We start from the raw sequence: 22563 nt of genomic DNA, 5'->3' as shown, positions 1-22563 counted from the left end.
AGTGTTAGGAGCGTGGCGGGATATAAAGCAGGAAGTATCGTTGCGCCTTTCATTGGTCGAGGAAGGCTAGGCGGTGTAAGGTGTCACGTAGGAACACTATAGAAGGCCCCTTGATTAAGACGTGGAATTTTTGTCCTACGGTTTGACATTTTTGCGCCTTAATTTTTCCTTAACTATTTAGTTTGTTCAATTTCATTTATAATCTCTCTCTCTCTCTCTCTCTCTCTCTCTCTCTCTCTCTCTCTCTCTCTCTCTCTCTCTCTCTCTCTCTCTCTCTCTCTAAGCCACGTAGACTCGGAAAGGAGAGACTCCACCACCGGTACAAGTGAGATAGGTGGGCATGCAGACGTGTGGTGACATTAACAGTGATAACTTTCTAAGTATAATTTATCAGCCTGATATTCAGTATCTCACATTCTGCCAGTGATAAGAAATGAATCATACAAATAACTGATAGCATTAATAGATAGTGTGAAATCTGCAGGTGTGTGTGTGTGTGTGTGTGTGTGTGTGTGTGTGTGTGTGTGTGTGTGTGTGTGTGTGTAAAATTAGTTGTAATCAACAATAAGATAACGAGTCATAGCCTCACTCACCCCCCGCGCCCTTACTGCACAAGGCTGTCTAATATGTGCTTACTCTAACCTCGTACACAGTCTATTTCACTAGTGCAAGAGTTAATAGTGATAGTCGAGCTTTTTTTTTTTTTTTAGAGAGAGAGAGAGAGAGAGAGAGAGAGAGAGAGAGAGAGTGTGTGTGTGTGTGTGTGTGTGTGTGTGTGTGCGCTGGCACGGATTATTATTTATTTATTTTTTTACGTTAAGGCCTATAGCACCTGTAGGCACACTTGAAGAGCGTATGGGAAGCGCTGTTCAGCTTCCGCATATTAGCGGCGCTGGCAATTTTATTTATAGTGGTACCCATATTAGGGCCCATATCACCACCCATGCTCATCTTGGGTGTAACCACCTAGAACCTGGGTATCATGGTGACATGTAGGTAACTTTAGACCACTCGACAAATGGCAAAGTGTTTAAGGCTGTACGTGGTGGGATTCGAACCTACGCGTAGACGTCTGCCCACATGCATGTTTTTTTTTTCTTTGTTTTTTTTTTTTTTTTTACGTAGGGAAGAAGCCCAGCCAAGGGCAAAAAAGAGAAAGTTAAAAAAAAGGCCCACTAGAGTGCTGGCTCTCTAAAAAGTGTAAAAAGTGCCAAAACCGTCAGCCAGAATTAGGAGAGCATATGCCTCGATACCTCCCTCTTAAAAGAAGACAAGTTGTAGGAATTCGGAAATACAGATGCAGGGAGGGAGTTCCAGAGTTTACCAGTGAAAGGGATGAATGATTGAGAGTATTGGTTAACTCTTGCCTTAGAGAGTTGGACAGAATAGGGATGAGAGGAAGTAGAAAGCCTTGTGCAGCGAGGCCGCAGGGGAAGGGGAGGCATGCAGTTAGCAAGATCAGTAGAACAGTTACCATGAAACTAGCGATAAAAGAGAAAAAGGGATGTAACATTTCGGCGATGAGAAAGAGGCTGAAGACATTAGTGAGAAGAGGGGAGTTGATGAGACGAAGAGCTTTCGATTCCACCCTATCAAGCAAAGCTGTGTGACTGGAACTCCCCCAAACATGCGAAGAGTATCCATACAGGGACGGATAAGGCCTTATACAGAGTAAGCAGTTGGAGGGGCGAGAGAAACGCCTCAGAACACCTAACTTCATAGAAGCTGTTTTAGCAGGAGATGAGATGTGTATATGCATGTGTGCACGTGTGCTTTGGTCGACTTTCTTCACTCATGAAAAATACGTCTCAATTTAATAATTGAGGAGTTATCAGAGCAAGCAAGGAACATATATCTATAAGCAGTGCCTGCAGAGTACCAAAATAAGAAATTGCTACATTAGTTGACCCTAAATAAGGGTTCTCAAAGTGGTCGATATCGATCCCCATGGGGTTGATCGGACCATTCAATGGGTCAATAAATATCCAGGGGGTCGATGAATATCCAGGGAGTCAATGAATAACCAAGGGGTCTTCTGAATATTACTGCTGGAGTCAACCATTGAAGCTTCCATCTAGAAATCTAGATTATAATTTGTTTAGATCTGAATAAAATCTGGCACCACTAGATTAGAAAACTAAACATCTTGAATTGAAATCATAAGAAATTATTTTCAGTAATTGATCTTGAGGAATTTTAGCTGCACTGGCAACACTATCTTCAACCAACGCTCATTGTCTCACAGCTCTACTGCCCACACCAGACAGGGCCCTTACAGGAACCATTCCTGTCCCTGTTCCATACTTAGTGAGCCACCATAACTCTCCTCTCCGCCCCGTCCCATCCCACCCAACTATTTTTTTTCTCCCTTGGCTGCCATTAATGATGTAAAAAAATACTACTACTACTACTACTACTACTACTACTACTATTGCTGCTGCTGCTGCTGCTGTTGTTGTTGTTGTTGTTGTTGCTGGTGCTGCTGCTGGTGCTGCTGCTGCTGCTGCTGCTGTTGCTGCTGCTGCTGCTGCTGCTGCTGCTGCTGCTGCTGCTGCTGCTGCTGCTGCTGCTGCTGCTGCTGCTACTACTACTACTACTACTACTACTACTACTACTACTACTACTACTACTATATATATATATATATATATATATATATATATATATATATATATATATATATATATATATATATATATATATATATTGTGAGGGCCACCGCATTATTTCCCCTTTTTTTAATTATATTATATGTGTAGCCTCTGGCCACCCAGCGCGGGCCCCTCGGGCTGTTCTGTTGAGCAGACAACCCGCCTCCCTGTCCCTGTTTCTCGTTGTTTGGCGAGCGAGTCAGTACCAAGGTAGTCTTCAGCGGAGGTGGACACGGACGCTCGTGGTTCTGGCACATGGTAGAGCTACGTGTTGGCTGGGCTTCTCGAGGTACTCAAGTAGTCATCGGTCTGGGAGTTGTGCCCTCCTGTTTGAGTAGCTGGCTTGCTACTAGGTAGACCGTGGCTGTAGAGCAACGGGCTTGTTGTTCTGAGAGAAGCGTGGCAAGTTGGCTGCCGTTCTGTTTTGCGTCTATCCTGTCTTGTGGGGGCAACGCGTGGGAGAGACGCGGCAGTCTCGTCCTGTTTTGTCTTGTGGTGGCCGTAGTCACCAGTGTGTTTTGGTGGGCGGCTTTGTGCCCCCACCATCTTCTGTATAGCCCCAGTAGTATACTGTATTATAGTGGTTGTAGCCACACACGCTAGTGAAAGCTGAGAGGCTTCATGCTGTCGGCCAGTTTGTACGTGGTTCTCGTCCGTCAGACTTGTCTGTGATGAGTATATGGACTCCTTGTATGGCTGTTGTCATCCGTAGGTGGTGTCTGGGCTTGTGTGTACACCACCAGATGTGCTGTACACCTCATATGTTGTAGTTGTCGTAGGCTAGGGGAGTCAGTCTGACAGGTGTTAGGAAGCACTTGTCGTAGTAGGATAGTATAGTAATATACTGTGCGTGTTGTCCCAGTCTGTGATTTATCACAGTCTGTGGGCAAGGCGTGTGGAGAGGCATTAATACTTCATAGAGAAGTAGGTGGAATTGTCCTTGTGGGCGGTTTCTCTAGGGGGTATTAAGGCCTCGCCCTGTTACACATAATATCTACCATTTATAAATTCTACTTGGTTGGGTACAGGAGGAGAAGGAGTTGCTAAGGAGATTCCCTTACAGTGGGGGACGTTATACACTGTTGGCGACCTTTAAAGAACCTGAGGGTTACGGCTGCTGTGATTTATAGTAGTGGGGACTTTGTGGAGTGTTATATTCCCCACTAACTGTACCGTAACAAACTGGCGATTTTGCTAGGATAACATACTCCTCAGTGAGCAGCAGCAGATAGTCACAGCTAGAGTGGCGTACGTAACAGAAAGTTGGCGACCTCGCCAGGATAACACTCTCCCTAGTGAGCTGTGGCAGTTAACCGTAGCCGTGACCGTAACAATATATATTTATTTATATATATATATATATATATATATATATATATATATATATATATATATATATATATATATATATATATATATATATATATATATATATATATATATATATATATATATATATATATATATATATATATATATATATATATATATATATTTTTTTTTTTTTTTTTTTTCGGAATATTCTCCTATAATTAAACGATAGGGGTTCGATTGAAAAAAAAGTTTGAGAATCCATAAAATAACCCATTCTATTATCTATTGATGAGAGAAGGAACTTAGAATTTATGAAAATCTAAAGAAAATAACTGCATAAAAATCATTCGGTGGAGAAAAGATATACCCCATCGAATTCTCTACCGGAAATTTGTTATGTTAGTATGTCCTTTATGTACTGCCCGTGCTCCATTTTCTGTAAAACATTCTATGTATAGAATCAGTTTGGCTGGCTTGAGGTGACGTCACGTCTTCCCCTCAGTTCTCGCTCGTAACCGCCTCAGGCGACACGTATGCCTCAGACTCTCGTTTGCTCGGTTATACCTGTTGTGTCTTGTGATACCATTAAATACACGTTCATAATGGACTCAGGTGTATCCATGCTACCCCTGCTTAAGGACAACTACCACATTGTAACGGGGTCGCATTTATGTAAAACATGGCATATTTCACATGATACGTATAACTGCCGTGATTTTGCATATACCATAAGAAAGAGTAAAAATAAGTAGAAAAATTAACATAAATGATTTTTAAGAGTGAAATGAATGCAACGCCTCCTTAGGGAGGAACTGGGACCGTGTTCTACAAACTGTTATAGTTAATGACGTGATCATAGCGAAACAAAATAGTGCATTTCTGACATAATTCACGGACTCTAACCTTGTGGGCTTGTGGCGTAATCATAAGTGCTAAGACAGGGTGAACTGTTGTAGCATCGACAATCACCGTCTTACCTCTTCTCAATATTGTGGGAACATGGCTATATATAGCATGATCCCCAACAGTTTTTGTTAATAATTTAACGATAAATATTAGTACTGATGAATAAATAATGTCTTTCTTTCATGCAATTATGTATTACTGTAAATAACTACCAAGACGGGTACGATCAGTTTTCCCAAAACTCAAACCTTGCCCCGCTCGGCCTGCATGTGTCGGGCTGTCGGACGTAAATATTTCCCATTCATCATGCTTCTTGTATTTGGATACACTGTTTATCTTTTCCGAAAAGTAGCAATATGATGTCAAAATGATTTTGATAAAAGAAAATTATGTCAAGAACCTATTTCTTTTTATATATTTCAATTGACAACTTGTGGGCCTTCGGCACCGATCGCCTTAGGCGTGAGATTCGCCTCTATACCGCCCACATAATCGCTCACTAAACTTGCTCGTATTTGTCACTTTCATTTTTATTGTATAAGTGCACTGTACATATGAATATAAATGGTTTCCACATAATACACACTATAATAACACATGATAATAATCATAATAATAATGATAATAATAATAATAATAATTATGAAAAAACTCTATAGTATGAGGTGTTCCCTCTCAAAAAAAGACTGCACCACAGTGCTGTAGAGTAGAGGTCAGGTATAAGCTGTCAGGTCACAGGTCACTGTGGCATGACTTGGGTGATTATCAAAAAAAGTAACAAAACGCCTCACGTGCACACGAAAACTTTGGCACATGTCCATTTATCCCCCAATCAAGGTCACTGAACTCGGGGATGGCGTGAGGGCGAACGTCATTGAATATGTCAGCCAGGAACGTCCACCCAGAGTCAACCACCGCCTCATTCTCTTCCAGTAACTCACTATCACTCAGTTCCTCTAAGTCACTTTCATCACTATACTCATCATGATCACTAAACTCATCATCTGAGTCAGCAGGCAAGTACTCAGAGCCAGAGCTACAGTCACTATCCACCTCCATTATCAGAGAAGGCAGCACAGTTCCTTGGACAAAAATGGCATGGAAGGTGGAGGTGGAGGCTGGTCCAGCTTGCAGACTTGAAGCTGTGGTAGCCTGCATCACACGAGTCAGGTCAGCTGCAGCTTACAGGCTAGTGGGAGCATCAGTGGCAGCCTCGGTGAGAGAAGAGTCAGTGACAGTCACTACCGCTGCCCCGGCTTCATCATCCCAGCCACTGGCTTCACCCTCAACTACAGGCAGTTCCACACTAAAATAAGATATAAAAAAAATGTGAACAAGTGAACAATGAAATATATTGTACGTATATAACAAAAAAATGTTTCTCTCTTCCTAAACTGTATAGAGGGTATAGAGATGTTATCAGGGTGACAACACTGGATCTTACATAAATAAATCTTTGAAAACTATGATAGTCAGTGGCGAATACAGGGAAAATTTATATTTTGAATTAATTTATAATCATACAGTACAGTACCTGCAACTCGTCTCATGCACAGTCTTGTGCAGTAAGCCTGGGGAACCTTCTATTCCTTGGATGGACACATTGCCTTTCCCCAAGATTTCTGCAACCAGCTCCTCCATGGGGTTCAGAGTAGGATGGGGAGGGCCACCACCTGGAAATTTCAATGGCAGTGTAATTTGAAATATATATATATATATATATATATATATATATATATATATATATATATATATATATATATATATATATATATATATATATATAATACCAAAATGCTGCTAAAGCAAATAGCATGTGAATTTCAAATATCTACCTATGTAAACCATGTCTATATGACCTTACCAAATTCTAATGAAACCAAGCCTCACAAGGATGCCAGTCATTAGGGTAAGCAGTATTGCACTATAGCAATGAATGGACCAACAAATTGTATTGATATAAACAACAGAAAAGGATAAATCTGAAGCAGTAATCTTTATGAAAGCCAGTTTTTCTTACCAGTTGAAGCAAAATCCTTGTTTACTTGTGATAACTTGGGCCTGCATGTCATCAAGATGGTGTGCCATCGCTTCTGACACTCCTTCACAGTCCTTTGGCCTGCAGGAAAGGCTTGCTGGAGTTCAGAGCAGATTTTGTCCAAGTATTTTGCTTCGTCTGGTTGGTGCAACCTGGGTTATTAAAATCTCCTCTAAGTATGTTGGGAATTTACTTTATATAATTCCAACAAATAGCAGGATTCCTCTTGGGTCCAATTGGATTTCCTCACTCGTTTTTTGGCAGGGGTGGACTCAGCGCGAGGTTCCATGGCAAAGGCGTTGTGATGTTTTCTTCTTCTTGACTCTTATTTACATTAACTCAGAGCCTCAGTGCCATCTAGCGGCAGCATATGTTGTGGGCCTTAACTTCCAATATGTGACATTTACACTCAAATTATTATGTAAATGGCTTGGAAATATTTTTAAAATAAATATTTTTATCTTTTTCAGATCTTTCCCTAACAATTAATGATAACTTCTCATTCAGGATTGTGACACTTTCAACAGATCGTGAAATCACACATAAAGATATGAAAGACCCATAGTGCTTATGGAGGGAATTTATGAAACTTTCATAACTTATGGTTAGAAAATATGACACTTTCATAGCTATGGCTACGGTTATGACTAAGATTTATAAGTAACAGCCCAGGAGCACAGAGCACGATAATCCTATTCAGACAATCCGGCACTACGCTACTTCACTCTTGGTTCACGCCATCCCATCGTGACGTGTCGTGATGTATCACTCACTGATTTGCTGCTGTCACAGAGTAGGCGGAGCCTAGACCATCCTAGTTGCTAATACCACCATGCCAGATGCCAAACAAGGCAGCCAAACCGTTTTAAACTTTTATTCCGAATGTATCCCGTACCAGTGTACGTGATGGTATGTAGTACCATACCTCCCCATCACGTACGGGTGTACGGGACGGTACTGAGGGGGTTAAGAGTGACGGTCAGGAATTCTGTGAGACCTGACGGTAACTAGTCCGGATATCAGCCTTACGTCACGCTTCCGAAGCTGTGATACTAAAAGGTTATGCTGTTACGCATTTAACATTGATGCGGCAGATGCGCTATCATTTTACAAGCAAGAGACTGAGAGGCAGTGTGTGATTGCTCTTCCCATCAATGGCCGTGAGTACTGCTGTATGGGACATGGCGTGTAATAGGTTGTGTTGTCCTGTAGCATGCCAGGGGGAAAGGAAGGAATAATTCATCTACCCACAGTCTCGAGGATAACACACTCACTCACTCACTCAAGTTCGCCAGCTCTCGAAGGCTGTAATGTTGATGTTGGGATTCCAATCTCTTTGCATCTCTTGTCTCTAGCATGAATAGAACCGTTCGTCTATTGGTTACTGTGTAGCTAAGCTGAGCGTGTCATCCATAGTTGTGTCCTCTATACCAAAAGTTTCCCCACAAGAATCACTGTATATTGATGTGCTGCCTGCTCTCATGCTAGTGTGACTACATTTAGTATTGAATTCGTGATCTGTGACTGTATGTCATCTGCGGTGCTTAGCCTGACTGAAGTGTTTGAGATGTCAATATAAGTCAGTGGTTCTCAAACTATGGGTCGCGAGATCAATTTTGATGGGTCGCAGGGACACAGGAACATTATCATGCTTTCAGTGTTTCAGTTTATTTCAGTTAATAAATTGAATTATTCTTCTTTAACCACAAATTACTTTTCGTTATGTATGTTCATCTTCCCCCCACCTCCCTCCTCCTGGGCCCCACGTATTGGTGTCTCTGACAGGAATGACTCTTGTATCAAACGCGTATGTTGGACTGGCAGTGGGCCCATGCAGGCTCGTGTATATAACTATATATCATTGTGCATTTTCTTTCTCTTTACTTTACTCTGAGTCGCGAAGGAATGAAATGTTCCAAATAGGGTCGCTCATGAAAACGTTTGAGAACCACTGATATAAGTGATGAGTAAGTAGTAGTAAACAAATAGAAGTAAAAGTAATAGTAGTATAAATACTAGTACTACTGGAGTCTGACCAGCCTTAATTTACGGCCTTGGGGAGGCGAGCGTCGCTGTACAGTGTTGCCACGTTTTCACTACAGTTGTTCTGTTTCTCTCTCTCTCTCCCGGCAACTCCCAGCATCCCATCCCTGCCACTGACTGCTCCCCTACCCTTGCCACGTTCTTCCGTGATTTATGGCAGTCTTCTTGGGATCAACAAACCGAGAATAAACTCCACACCATCAAACCCACAGTACTCCCATGGCCTGTCTCCACTCATCGGAATCGGCGATGGGAAACCGCTCTTGCTCGACTTCGCCTGGGCCACACTGGTCTCACCCACGGTCACCTTGTGCGTCGTGACCCCCCACCTGCCTGCCCTCGCTGCCACTGTACACTTTCCGTCTCTCACATCTTCCTTGACTGCCCTGACACATACCCTCATCGTCGAGCTGCATTCCCTTTCCTAGCCACCCTACGAGGCCCACACTACTTACTGATTTTCTGGGAGACTCCCCCACCTTCTCCATCACTAACATAATGACCTTTCTCACCACCCTCCAGCTCCTACAACACCTCTAAAACATAACACTAGTTCCTAGTGCCATATAGCCTTTCAGGCTTGGTGCTGGTACCCATTATAATTAAATTCAATTCTCTCTCTCTCTCTCTCTCTCTCTCTCTCTCTCTCTCTCTCTCTCTCTCTCTCTCTCTCTCTCTCTCTGCTTACCTTTGATTCTTTAGTAAGTCATTTATAATTGTGTATATATATATATATATATATATATATATATATATATATATATATATATATATATATATATATATTGTGATGGGCACCGTCTTAATCCCCTTTAATTTATTACTTCATTATATGTGTAGTCTATGCCACCCATCGCGGACCCCTCGGGCTGTTCTGTTGAGCAGACAACCCGCCTCCCTCTCCCTCCTTCTCGTTGCGAGCGGGACTGAGGTAGACACGCACTCTCGTCTGTCTGGCACAGTGTTAGGGAGATTCGTGTTGCTGGGCTTCTCTTGTTACTCGCTAGTCATTGGTCTGGGAGTTGTGCCCTCCTGTTGAGTAGCTGGCTTGTTACTGGGTAGACCGTGGCTGTAGGACAACGGGCTTGTTGTCCTGAGGAAAGTGTAGTTGGTTGGGGCTGCATTTCCTGTTGTGCGTTCGTCCACTGGTGTGGCGACGCGGAGAGACGCGCATTGTCTCGTTCTGTTTGTTTGTTGGTGGCCGTGGTCACCAGTGGGGTTTGGTGGGCGGCTGTGTGCCCCCACCATCTTTTGTATAGTTTCAGTAGTATACTGTATTGTAGTGGTAGTAGCCACGCACACTATCGAATGCTGAGAGGCTTCATGTCGGCCAGTGGTGCGTAGTTGTCGTCCGCCAGACTTGCCTGCGACGAATATTTGGACTCGTGTATAGCTGGTGTCACCCGTAGGTGGTGTCTGGGCTTGTGTGTACATCACCGGATGTGCTGTACACATCATATATTGCAGTAGTAGGCTAGGGATGTCAGTCTGACAGGTGTTAGGAAGCACTTGTTGTAGTAAGATGAAATAGTAATATATACTGCACGTTTTGTCCCAGTCTGTGATCACAGTCTGTGGACAAGGCGTGTGGAGAGGCATTAATACTTCATAGAGAAGTGGGTGGGATTGTCCTTGTGGGTGGTTTCTTTAGGGGGTATTAAGGCCTCGCCCTGTTACACATAACATCTACCATTTATAAATTCTACTTGGTTGGGTACAGGAGGAGAAGGAGTTGCTGAGGAGATTCCCTTACAGTGGGGGAAATTATACACTGTTGGCGACCTTGAAAGAACCTGAGAGTTACAGCGGCTGTGAGTTATAGTAGTGGGGACTGGAGTTTTTATATTCCCCACGGTACTGACCGTAACAAAGTTGGCGATTTTGCCAGAATAACACTCGAGTGAGCTGTAGCAGTTAACCGCAGCCGTGTGGCGTACGTACCATAACAGTGGCGAACTCGCCAGGATAAACCAAGTGCTTTTATAGTGGTGTAATATATTGTGTGGGGTATTATTACTTATATTATTTTATTGTTTGTGAGCACCATGGAGAGAGTTAGTGGTCTTTTCATCCCACCAGTGGAGGGTGAGGATGCGAGTGTGAGCCGGCGAGACTCACCACGTGGGTATGATGAGTCGTTGTCCGCGCGTGGGTCAGTGGAGACGCACGTATGTCTCATGATAACGGATGTGGCGGTCCCATTGAAGGTGATGTGGGATATATTAGCCCTGGCAGAAGTATCGGAAGCAGGGAAAGCTCCCGACGATCTAGTCCAGCAAGCAGTATTGCTGATAGCGTCCAGTCAGCTGCCAGACTGGAGGAACTGCGATTGAAGCTGGAAATTAGGAAAATGGAGATAGAAGCAGAAGAGAGGCGAGAGTTGAAGAGATTAGCTGCGGAAGAGAGAGAGTCAAACAGACTAGCTGCAGAGAGAGAGACTAGCAGCAGAGAGGCTAGAGAGGCGGAAGAAAGACGAGAACTTCAGAGACTAGCAGCAGAGCAGGAGGCTAGAGAGGCGGAAGAGAGGGCTAGAGAAAAGGAAGAAAGACGAGAAATTCAGAGACTAGCAGCAGAAAAGGAGGCTAGAGAGATGGAGATGATGAGATTGGAGATGGAGAGAGAAAGGGCAGATAAAGATAGAGAGTTGGAGTGGGAGAGAACTCGCCATGCAATAAGTACGCCTGGAGTTGTTGGTAGTGTAGGAGGAGGAGGAGAACAGAGTGTTGAGCGTACTTTAGTTCAAAGTCTCCAGCTAGTCCCCGAATTTGATGAGGCTAAGGTGGCTGAATGGTTTGTCCGCTTCGAGAGGAAAGCCAAGGAGTTTGCTTGGTCTCGAGAGAGATGGGTAGGCTTGGTCGCGAATAAACTCAAGGGAAAAGCCTTGGAAGTTTATGATAAAATGTCAGCTGATGATCTGGATGATTATGAGGAGTTTAAGGCTGACATTTTGCGGGCATATGAGCTGCGACCAGAAGCCTATCGCTTGCAATTCAGAGGAAAGAGGAAGCGAGCAAGTGACTCCTACCTCGAGTGTGCTCGTTCACTGGAGCAAGTGTTTGAGAGATGGGTTGCTAGCGAGGGTGTTGACTCTCTCGAGGCTTTGAAGGAGTTAGTAGTTATGGAGCAGTTCATTGATATTGCTGATAAGGAGCTGGTACCTCTGTTGAGGGAGAAGAGGTTTAGGACTTTGAAGGAGGCTGCTACATGGGCTGATGATTATGTGTTGGCCCACCGTCCTGTGCAGCAGCCTGGGAGTTGGAGTCGTAAGGAAGGTGGTCCTAAGGGAGGCCCAGGGAGTGGTGGCAGTTCTTCCTCGGGCTCTCCAGGCCACTTTAGGCGATATACTGGATTCGGCAGTAAGATGGGTTTTGAAAAAGCCCCAGGCCCCCACCCCTCCTTTTTCTGCGAAGGACGGGACGGCGGGAAGGCGGCCCCTAGAACGCCCAAGTATGATTACCAGCCTACGTGCTATCACTGCCGAGGGAAAGGGCATTTTAAGTTCAATTGCCCAAAATTAGTAACAGCTGAAACTCCAAAGTCCTCGCAGAAACCAGTTGCCTTGTTGGTGTGGCCAGATAAAGTTTGTGGTGATGAGTTGACTGCTCCTTCAGGCTTTAGAAGTGAGAAGGCACGGCGTGTGCCTGAGTTGTGTTTGGAGGAGAGAGAGCAGGTTGGCCCACCTGTCCCTCCCCCTGTTGCCTCGCCCGCTGTTGTTAAGGATAGTGAGCTTGACTGGTGCCGTCCTTTCCTGTGTGGAGGCACTGTTGAGATTGATGGCACAAGTATCCCATCACTGTACTGCGTGATACGGGAGCACAGCAGTCAGTGTGCCGAAATGTCACTGGGAAGAAGGTGACATCTAGCAAGGCAGTGTTGTGTCGTGGACTTAACACTGTGGAGGAGTTCGTGACGGCTGAGGTGACGCTGTCATGTCCTCTTGTCACTGCTACGGCGCAGGTAGCAGTGGCAGACGAACTGCCAGTCGCAGGAGTGGACTTCCTGCTTGGGAATGATTTGGCTGGTGGTCGTGTATGGATCCCAACCTCTGATGAGGATGAGGTTGCTGAAGAGTCTGGGCCAGTGGTGCAAGACTCTGTAAATGTTGTTACCCGCTCTCAGGCCCGCTGGGCTGAGAGAGAGCCTGTTACTACCCAGGAGGTTGCTAGCAGCCAGGTGGGATTGACTCCAGATGGGAGTAGCAGTGCTGATGTGGTGGAGCCAGTGTTGGGCTCACCATTGAGTTCTGGTGTAGAGGCTGACGGTGACGGCGTAGAGTCACTTGTTAATGCACCGGACTCGGCTTTGGGAGTTGTTGCTGAGAGTGAGGACGGAGTGTTGGGTGTAGCTGAGTTGTTTGATGGTTATCCTCACTCTGCAGAGCACTCCGGAGGGAGCACTCGTGCTGAGTTGCTTCCTGGTGTGGAGGCTGAGGGCTCTGATGTTCAGCACAGGCCCCAGCATGATAAGTCAGGCAGTTTGTTGGAAGTTGGCGCCCAGGGTGGGGAGACTTCCAGTTCTGCGGGGGAGTTGGAAGTTTCTCCCCCTGTAGAGCATCGTGGAGGCAGGGAGCGAGCTGTTCCCTTGCCTGGTGACTGCCTGGCTGGTGGTGATGATCCTTCTGAGGACTCACCGGATCACATGGCAGGAGCGGAGCAGCCTGGGCCAGCTCTCCGTCCTCGATGCCGTGTGGGACGTAGGGTTGCAGCGTTGCCTCAACCCCATGACCCTATAGTCCCCCTTTCTCTTACCCAGCTAGAGCCTGCAGAGCTCATTCGTAGGCAGCAGGAGGACCCGGCGTTGGCCTCCTTCTTTGCTCGAGTGGGTGAGGGAAGTGAGGAGTTGGAGGGCAGGGAGGAGTTTGTTTTGCATCAAGGGGTGTTGTGTCGTAGATGGCAGGAGAGTGACGGTGGTGAGTTATTGCAAGTAGTTGTGCCGCAGAAGCTGCGTGAGGCACTTGTGCTGTTGGCACATGAGGGGCCCATGGCTGGACACCTGGGCATCCGAAAGACCGTCGCTCGCCTGCGTCGCAATTTTGGTGGCCCAGCATGTCTGGAGAAGTAGCCACGATTCTTAAGTGCTGCCACACTTGTCAAGTGGTGGGCAAGCCTAATCAGACACCCCTGTGGCGCCACTCCACCCCTATCCCTGCTGTTGATCCTCCCTTCACGAGGGTTTTGATTGATATAGTAGGTCCTCTGCCTACTACCAGGGCTGGTCACAAGTATTTGTTGACCATAATGGATGTTACCACGCGGTACCCTGAAGCAATTCCCTGAGAAGCACTCACTCTAAGGTGGTGCTGAAGGCTTTGTTAACCTTCTTTACACACTTTGGATTGCCAGCAGAGCTGCAGTCCGATCAGGGGACCAACTTTACTTCAAAGTTGTTTAAGGATACGATGACTGCGTGGGGGATCAAGCATATTGTGTCCAGTGCTTATCATCCACAGTCTCAGGGAGCCCTGGAGACATCATCAAACTCTCAAGACCATGCTCAAGAGTTTCTGCATGGAGAGAGATAAGGATTGGGACGAGGGTGTCCCTTTGTCTTATTTGCGGTGAGAGAAGCGCCCACTGAGTCCTTGGGTTTCTCACCCAATCAGCTAGTGTTTGGACACCGAGTGCGTGGACCGCTCGACGTAGTTCGGGAGGCTTGGTGTCAGCCGTCGCCTGAGCGCCCTGTCTCACTGCTTAAGAGCCTCATGAGCAGTCGAGAAAGATTAGCCAAGGCATTAGAGGTGGCGCAGGCCCACCTGTGTAAGGCCCAGCAGAGTATGAAGGGGTATTATGACCGAAGGGCCGAGTATCGGAGTTTTGCCCTGGAGATGAAGTGCTCGTGCTGTTACCACTTCAGGGCCAGCCGCTTGCTGCCCGCTATAGTGGCCCCTATATTATAGAGAAGAAGGTAGGTGACCTCGACTACCTGGTGGTCACTCCTGACGCAGAGCCTGTCAAACTGCCCCCTACCGAATCCACCCACACATGTTACTTATATATCATTCAACAGAATGAAAATATTAAAATGACAAATAAGAACGTAAATAGATAACTTTAAAGTCACATTATTGGACCACTTATTTCTTTCAAAATCTTCATGAAAGTTCCAAGGAAGATTGAAGGATATCAAACTAACTCATAAAAAGCCATTATGCATTTGAACTTTCCGCCTCATAGTTCAAATGGTCATCTCTTACTATTGTTTTGGCAGGAATGCCTCACTTGTTGTGCCTCCATTATTATCATTATTTTGAAGTGATTGATGGCATTAGTGGTGAAAATTAAAGTTCCACCTCTAACTGACTCTCTTCAGCCTCTTTCTCATTGCCGCAATGTTGCATCTCTTGTTATCTCCTACCGCTATTTTCATGCCAACTGCTCTTCTGATCTTGCTTAGTGCATGCTTCCCTTTTCCGCGACCTCGCTGCACAAGACATTCTTCTTTCTCTCATCCATTTTCTGTCCATCTCTACAGCAAGATTTAACCAGTACTCTCAATCATTAATTTCTTTATCAAACAAACTCTGGGACTCCCTACCTGTTTCTGTGTTTTATCTACGTATGACTTAAACTCATTTAAGAGGGAGGTTTCAGGACATTTATCCCATTCTTTTCCCTAGCACTCGACCTGGTTCGAGAACTGGCATCACAGTGGTCCATTTTGTTTTAACATTTCTGTTGCCCTTGATCAGTTTTCCTTCTTACTTAAAAAGAATAGCGGTGACTAACGCAACCACAGCATGACGAGCAGCGAAGGCAAAGTGAAAGACTTAAGAGGAATCGAGTGCCTGCATAATGCCAGGTTTTTGTTTTCGAAAGACGACCGTTCATATAATTTGCAAAGAAAGGGACTGTCTGCTATAGTCTCATACACCAAATATGCAATACCTAGAAATAGAATAACAATAAATGTAAAAGTAGTAGTAGCAATAGTAGTAAGTAGTAGTAGTAATAGTCGTAGAAGTACTACTAGTAGTAGTAGTAGTAGTAGTAGTAGTAGTAGTAGTAGTAGTAGTAGTAGTAGTAGTAGTAGTAGTAGTAGTAGTAGTAGTAGTAGTTTACCTTTTTCAAAGAACGTATTGAGAAAAAAGGCAATTGGTAGCTTGAAAAAAAAATGACGTTATCCAGTGTCTGATATATGTATTAATGTTTTATGTATATACATTTATGTCTTTTACAGCTGTCAGAGATATTATCTACACAGACAGCCACTCAAGCCACCAAACCCGAGATTCGACACGACACGGCACCCCAGGTAACACGCGGCTGAGTTCATTACGCCTCATAATCAAGCAGATTTGTCCATCTGCATGAGCTATAAAAGTGTGTGTGTGTGTGTGTGTATGTGTGTCTGAGTAACACAACTTGACAACATCAAACACTACTCCTCAGGATTTGGATGAGTCCTACCTAAAGAGCTTTGATGGCGCTGTTCAGGCGGGCCACGTGGAACTGCTGGCTGAGGGGCGCTACATGTGCAATGTGTGCGAAAAGGAGTACGCCAACAAGAGCAGCATCAAGAGTCACCTTACCACCAATAAACATTCCACCAAGGTAATCCCTGCCATCTCTGCCTCTCCCAGTACAACTCATGTGTTTGGAAGGAATTTAGCTTCGCTCTCTCTCTCTCTCTCTCTCTCTCTCTCTCTCTCTCTCTCTCTCTCTCTCTCTCTCTCTCTCTCTCTCTCTCTCTCTCTCTCTCTCTCCTTAGCTTTCACTGAGTCACCAGTCATCCTTCCCTCATTTTACTTTCACATTGAGGAGTTTACCAGATAAAAATATGAATGACTGGTTAACTCTTGTAGAGTGTGTGGGATCGGGCAGACGACCATGCGTAGGTTGGAATCCCACCACATACCGCTTTGAATTTTTGTCATCTGTCGAGAGGTTTAAAGTTACCTACGTGTCACCATGATACCCAGGTTCTACGTGGCTACACCAAAGATGCGTTTGGATGGTAATATGGTCCCTAATATGGATACCACTATAAATAAAATTGCATGCGCCACTAGTGGGCGGAAGCTGAACAACGCTTCCACATATATTCTTCAAGTATGCCTACAGGCGCTATAGGCCATAGCATAAAAAAAAGTAGAGCTATTAGAATAAAAACAGTGATAAAAGATAGCAAGAGATGCAAAATTTCGTCAGTGAGAAAGAGGCTAAAGACAGTCAGTCAAAAGAGGGAGCTGATGAGACGAAAAGCTTTTGATTCCACTTAATCTATTAAAACTGTGTGAGAGAATCCACCCACATGTTACTTATATATCATTCAACAGAATGAAAATATAAAAATGACAAATAAGAACGTAAATAGATAACTTTAAAGTCACATTATTGGACCACTTATTTCTTTCAAAATCTTCATGAAAGTTCCAAGGAAGATTGAAGGATATCAAACTAACTCATAAAGCCATTATGCATTTGAACTTTCCGCCTCATAGTTCAAATGGTCATCTCTTACTATTGTTTTGGCAGGAATGCCTCACTTGTTGTGCCTCCATTATTATCATTATTTTGAAGTGATTGATGGCATTAGTGGTGAAAATTAAAGTTCCACCTCTAACTGACTCTCTTCAGCCTCTTTCTCATTGCCGCAATGTTGCATCTCTTGTTATCTCCTACCGCTATTTTCATGCCAACTGCTCTTCTGATCTTGCTTAGTGCATGCTTCCCCTTTTCCCGCGACCTCGCTGCACAAGACATTCTTCTTTCTCTCATCCATTTTCTGTCCATCTCTACAGCAAGATTTAACCAGTACTCTCAATCATTAATTTCTTTATCAAACAAACTCTGGGACTCCCTACCTGTTTCTGTGTTTTATCTACGTATGACTTAAACTCATTTAAGAGGGAGGTTTCAGGACATTTATCCCATTCTTTTCCCTAGCACTCGACCTGGTTCGAGAACTGGCATCACAGTGGTCCATTTTGTTTTAACATTTCTGTTGCCCTTGATCAGTTTTTCCTTCTTACTTAAAAAGAATAGCGGTGACTAACGCAACCACAGCATGACGAGCAGCGAAGGCAAAGTGAAAGACTTAAGAGGAATCGAGTGCCTGCATAATGCCAGGTTTTTGTTTTCGAAAGACGACCGTTCATATAATTTGCAAAGAAAGGGACTGTCTGCTATAGTCTCATACACCAAATATGCAATACCTAGAAATAGAATAACAATAAATGTAAAAGTAGTAGTAGCAATAGTAGTAAGTAGTAGTAGTAATAGTCGTAGAAGTACTACTAGTAGTAGTAGTAGTAGTAGTAGTAGTAGTAGTAGTAGTAGTAGTAGTAGTAGTAGTAGTAGTAGTAGTAGTAGTAGTAGTTTACCTTTTCAAAGAACGTATTGAGAAAAAGGCAATTGGTAGCTTGAAAAAAAATGACGTTATCCAGTGTCTGATATATGTATTAATGTTTTATGTATATACATTTATGTCTTTTACAGCTGTCAGAGATATTATCTACACAGACAGCCACTCAAGCCACCAAACCCGAGATTCGACACGACACGGCACCCCAGGTAACACGCGGCTGAGTTCATTACGCCTCATAATCAAGCAGATTTGTCCATCTGCATGAGCTATAAAAGTGTGTGTGTGTGTGTGTGTGTATGTGTGTCTGAGTAACACAACTTGACAACATCAAACACTACTCCTCAGGATTTGGATGAGTCCTACCTAAAGAGCTTTGATGGCGCTGTTCAGGCGGGCCACGTGGAACTGCTGGCTGAGGGGCGCTACATGTGCAATGTGTGCGAAAAGGAGTACGCCAACAAGAGCAGCATCAAGAGTCACCTTACCACCAATAAACATTCCACCAAGGTAATCCCTGCCATCTCTGCCTCTCCCAGTACAACTCATGTGTTTGGAAGGAATTTAGCTTCGCTCTCTCTCTCTCTCTCTCTCTCTCTCTCTCTCTCTCTCTCTCATTAGGTTAGGTGAGTGTGGGATCGGGCAGACGACCATGCGTAGGTTGGAATCCCACCACATACCGCTTTGAATTTTTGTCATCTGTCGAGAGGTTTAAAGTTACCTACGTGTCACCATGATACCCAGGTTCTACGTGGCTACACCAAAGATGCGTTTGGATGGTAATATGGTCCCTAATATGGATACCACTATAAATAAAATTGCATGCGCCACTAGTGGGCGGAAGCTGAACAACGCTTCCCACATATATTCTTCAAGTATGCCTACAGGCGCTATAGGCCATAGAATAAAAAAAAGTAGAGCTATTAGAATAAAAACAGTGATAAAAGATAGCAAGAGATGCAAAATTTCGTCAGTGAGAAAGAGGCTAAAGACAGTCAGTCAAAAGAGGGGAGCTGATGAGACGAAAAGCTTTTGATTCCACTTAATCTATTAAAACTGTGTGAGAGAATCCACCCCACACATGTTACTTATATATCATTCAACAGAATGAAAATATAAAAATGACAAATAAGAACGTAAATAGATAACTTTAAAGTCACATTATTGGACCACTTATTTCTTTCAAAATCTTCATGAAAGTTCCAAGGAAGATTGAAGGATATCAAACTAACTCATAAAAAGCCATTATGCATTTGAACTTTCCGCCTCATAGTTCAAATGGTCATCTCTTACTATTGTTTTGGCAGGAATGCCTCACTTGTTGTGCCTCCATTATTATCATTATTTTGAAGTGATTGATGGCATTAGTGGTGAAAATTAAAGTTCCACCTCTAACTGACTCTCTTCAGCCTCTTTCTCATTGCCGCAATGTTGCATCTCTTGTTATCTCCTACCGCTATTTTCATGCCAACTGCTCTTCTGATCTTGCTTAGTGCATGCTTCCCCTTTTCCCGCGACCTCGCTGCACAAGACATTCTTCTTTCTCTCATCCATTTTCTGTCCATCTCTACAGCAAGATTTAACCAGTACTCTCAATCATTAATTTCTTTATCAAACAAACTCTGGGACTCCCTACCTGTTTCTGTGTTTTTATCTACGTATGACTTAAACTCATTTAAGAGGGAGGTTTCAGGACATTTATCCCATTCTTTTCCCTAGCACTCGACCTGGTTCGAGAACTGGCATCACAGTGGTCCATTTTGTTTTAACATTTCTGTTGCCCTTGATCAGTTTTTCCTTCTTACTTAAAAAGAATAGCGGTGACTAACGCAACCACAGCATGACGAGCAGCGAAGGCAAAGTGAAAGACTTAAGAGGAATCGAGTGCCTGCATAATGCCAGGTTTTTGTTTTCGAAAGACGACCGTTCATATAATTTGCAAAGAAAGGGACTGTCTGCTATAGTCTCATACACCAAATATGCAATACCTAGAAATAGAATAACAATAAATGTAAAAGTAGTAGTAGCAATAGTAGTAAGTAGTAGTAGTAATAGTCGTAGAAGTACTACTAGTAGTAGTAGTAGTAGTACTAGTAGTAGTAGTAGTAGTAGTAGTAGTAGTAGTAGTAGTAGTAGTAGTAGTAGTAGTAGTTTACCTTTTTCAAAGAACGTATTGAGAAAAAAGGCAATTGGTAGCTTGAAAAAAAAAATGACGTTATCCAGTGTCTGATATATGTATTAATGTTTTATGTATATACATTTATGTCTTTTACAGCTGTCAGAGATATTATCTACACAGACAGCCACTCAAGCCACCAAACCCGAGATTCGACACGACACGGCACCCCAGGTAACACGCGGCTGAGTTCATTACGCCTCATAATCAAGCAGATTTGTCCATCTGCATGAGCTATAAAAGTGTGTGTGTGTGTGTGTGTGTGTCTGAGTAACACAACTTGACAACATCAAACACTACTCCTCAGGATTTGGATGAGTCCTACCTAAAGAGCTTTGATGGCGCTGTTCAGGCGGGCCACGTGGAACTGCTGGCTGAGGGGCGCTACATGTGCAATGTGTGCGAAAAGGAGTACGCCAACAAGAGCAGCATCAAGAGTCACCTTACCACCAATAAACATTCCACCAAGGTAATCCCTGCCATCTCTGCCTCTCCCAGTACAACTCATGTGTTTGGAAGGAATTTAGCTTCGCTCTCTCTCTCTCTCTCTCTCTCTCTCTCTCTCTCTCTCTCTCTCCATTAGGTAGTGAGTGTGGGATCGGGCAGACGACCATGCGTAGGTTGGAATCCCACCACATACCGCTTTGAATTTTTGTCATCTGTCGAGAGGTTTAAAGTTACCTACGTGTCACCATGATACCCAGGTTCTACGTGGCTACACCAAAGATGCGTTTGGATGGTAATATGGTCCCTAATATGGATACCACTATAAATAAAATTGCATGCGCCACTAGTGGGCGGAAGCTGAACAACGCTTCCCACATATATTCTTCAAGTATGCCTACAGGCGCTATAGGCCATAGAATAAAAAAAAGTAGAGCTATTAGAATAAAAACAGTGATAAAAGATAGCAAGAGATGCAAAATTTCGTCAGTGAGAAAGAGGCTAAAGACAGTCAGTCAAAAGAGGGGAGCTGATGAGACGAAAAGCTTTTGATTCCACTTAATCTATTAAAACTGTGTGAGAGAATCCACCCCACACATGTTACTTATATATCATTCAACAGAATGAAAATATTAAAATGACAAATAAGAACGTAAATAGATAACTTTAAAGTCACATTATTGGACCACTTATTTCTTTCAAAATCTTCATGAAAGTTCCAAGGAAGATTGAAGGATATCAAACTAACTCATAAAAAGCCATTATGCATTTGAACTTTCCGCCTCATAGTTCAAATGGTCATCTCTTACTATTGTTTTGGCAGGAATGCCTCACTTGTTGTGCCTCCATTATTATCATTATTTTGAAGTGATTGATGGCATTAGTGGTGAAAATTAAAGTTCCACCTCTAACTGACTCTCTTCAGCCTCTTTCTCATTGCCGCAATGTTGCATCTCTTGTTATCTCCTACCGCTATTTTCATGCCAACTGCTCTTCTGATCTTGCTTAGTGCATGCTTCCCCCTTTTCCCGCGACCTCGCTGCACAAGACATTCTTCTTTCTCTCATCCATTTTCTGTCCATCTCTACAGCAAGATTTAACCAGTACTCTCAATCATTAATTTCTTTATCAAACAAACTCTGGGACTCCCTACCTGTTTCTGTGTTTTTATCTACGTATGACTTAAACTCATTTAAGAGGGAGGTTTCAGGACATTTATCCCATTCTTTTCCCCTAGCACTCGACCTGGTTCGAGAACTGGCATCACAGTGGTCCATTTTGTTTTAACATTTCTGTTGCCCTTGATCAGTTTTCCTTCTTACTTAAAAAGAATAGCGGTGACTAACGCAACCACAGCATGACGAGCAGCGAAGGCAAAGTGAAAGACTTAAGAGGAATCGAGTGCCTGCATAATGCCAGGTTTTTGTTTTCGAAAGACGACCGTTCATATAATTTGCAAAGAAAGGGACTGTCTGCTATAGTCTCATACACCAAATATGCAATACCTAGAAATAGAATAACAATAAATGTAAAAGTAGTAGTAGCAATAGTAGTAAGTAGTAGTAGTAATAGTCGTAGAAGTACTACTAGTAGTAGTAGTAGTAGTACTAGTAGTAGTAGCAGTAGTAGTAGTAGTAGTAGTAGTAGTAGTAGTAGTAGTAGTAGTAGTAGTAGTAGTTTTTTCAAAG

At 43.6% G+C, this 22563-nt stretch overlaps 2 protein-coding genes across 17 annotated transcripts in view; one reads left to right on the top strand and one right to left on the bottom strand.

Moving 5' to 3' along the window:
* Positions 1–4181: 4181 nt before the first annotated feature.
* LOC123505322 lies at positions 4182–7568 on the bottom strand. The gene is made up of 4 exons (XM_045256507.1): positions 7160–7568; positions 6892–7061; positions 6406–6544; positions 4182–6177 (listed from the first exon to the last, which is right to left on the bottom strand). Exons 2-4 carry the CDS (start codon positions 6941–6943, stop codon positions 6054–6056), a joined length of 315 nt encoding a protein of 104 aa, XP_045112442.1. The 5' UTR covers positions 6944–7061; positions 7160–7568; the 3' UTR covers positions 4182–6053.
* A 355-nt stretch (positions 7569–7923) lies between these two features.
* Positions 7924–22563, top strand: part of LOC123505321 (zinc finger protein 646-like) — a 34717-nt gene continuing 20077 nt past the window's right edge. For 13 of the 16 annotated variants that reach the window (XM_045256503.1, XM_045256498.1, XM_045256502.1 and 10 more), the window contains exons 1-7: positions 7924–8069; positions 16129–16203; positions 16341–16502; positions 18390–18464; positions 18604–18765; positions 20531–20605; positions 20739–20900. In XM_045256503.1, coding sequence (XP_045112438.1) covers positions 8064–8069; positions 16129–16203; positions 16341–16502; positions 18390–18464; positions 18604–18765; positions 20531–20605; positions 20739–20900 — 717 coding nt within the window. In that variant the 5' untranslated portion in view covers positions 7924–8063. The remainder of the gene's footprint in view (positions 8070–16128; positions 16204–16340; positions 16503–18389; positions 18465–18603; positions 18766–20530; positions 20606–20738; positions 20901–22563) is intronic. The other 3 variants (XM_045256491.1, XM_045256492.1, XM_045256490.1) reach the window with 3 other exon arrangements.

The sequence above is a fragment of the Portunus trituberculatus genome, chromosome 18 (assembly GCF_017591435.1).
Source record: "Portunus trituberculatus isolate SZX2019 chromosome 18, ASM1759143v1, whole genome shotgun sequence".
NCBI classification, from domain to species: domain Eukaryota; kingdom Metazoa; phylum Arthropoda; class Malacostraca; order Decapoda; family Portunidae; genus Portunus; species Portunus trituberculatus.
Note: the sequence above shows the minus strand (reverse complement) of the source record. Positions and strands in the feature narration are given on the sequence as shown.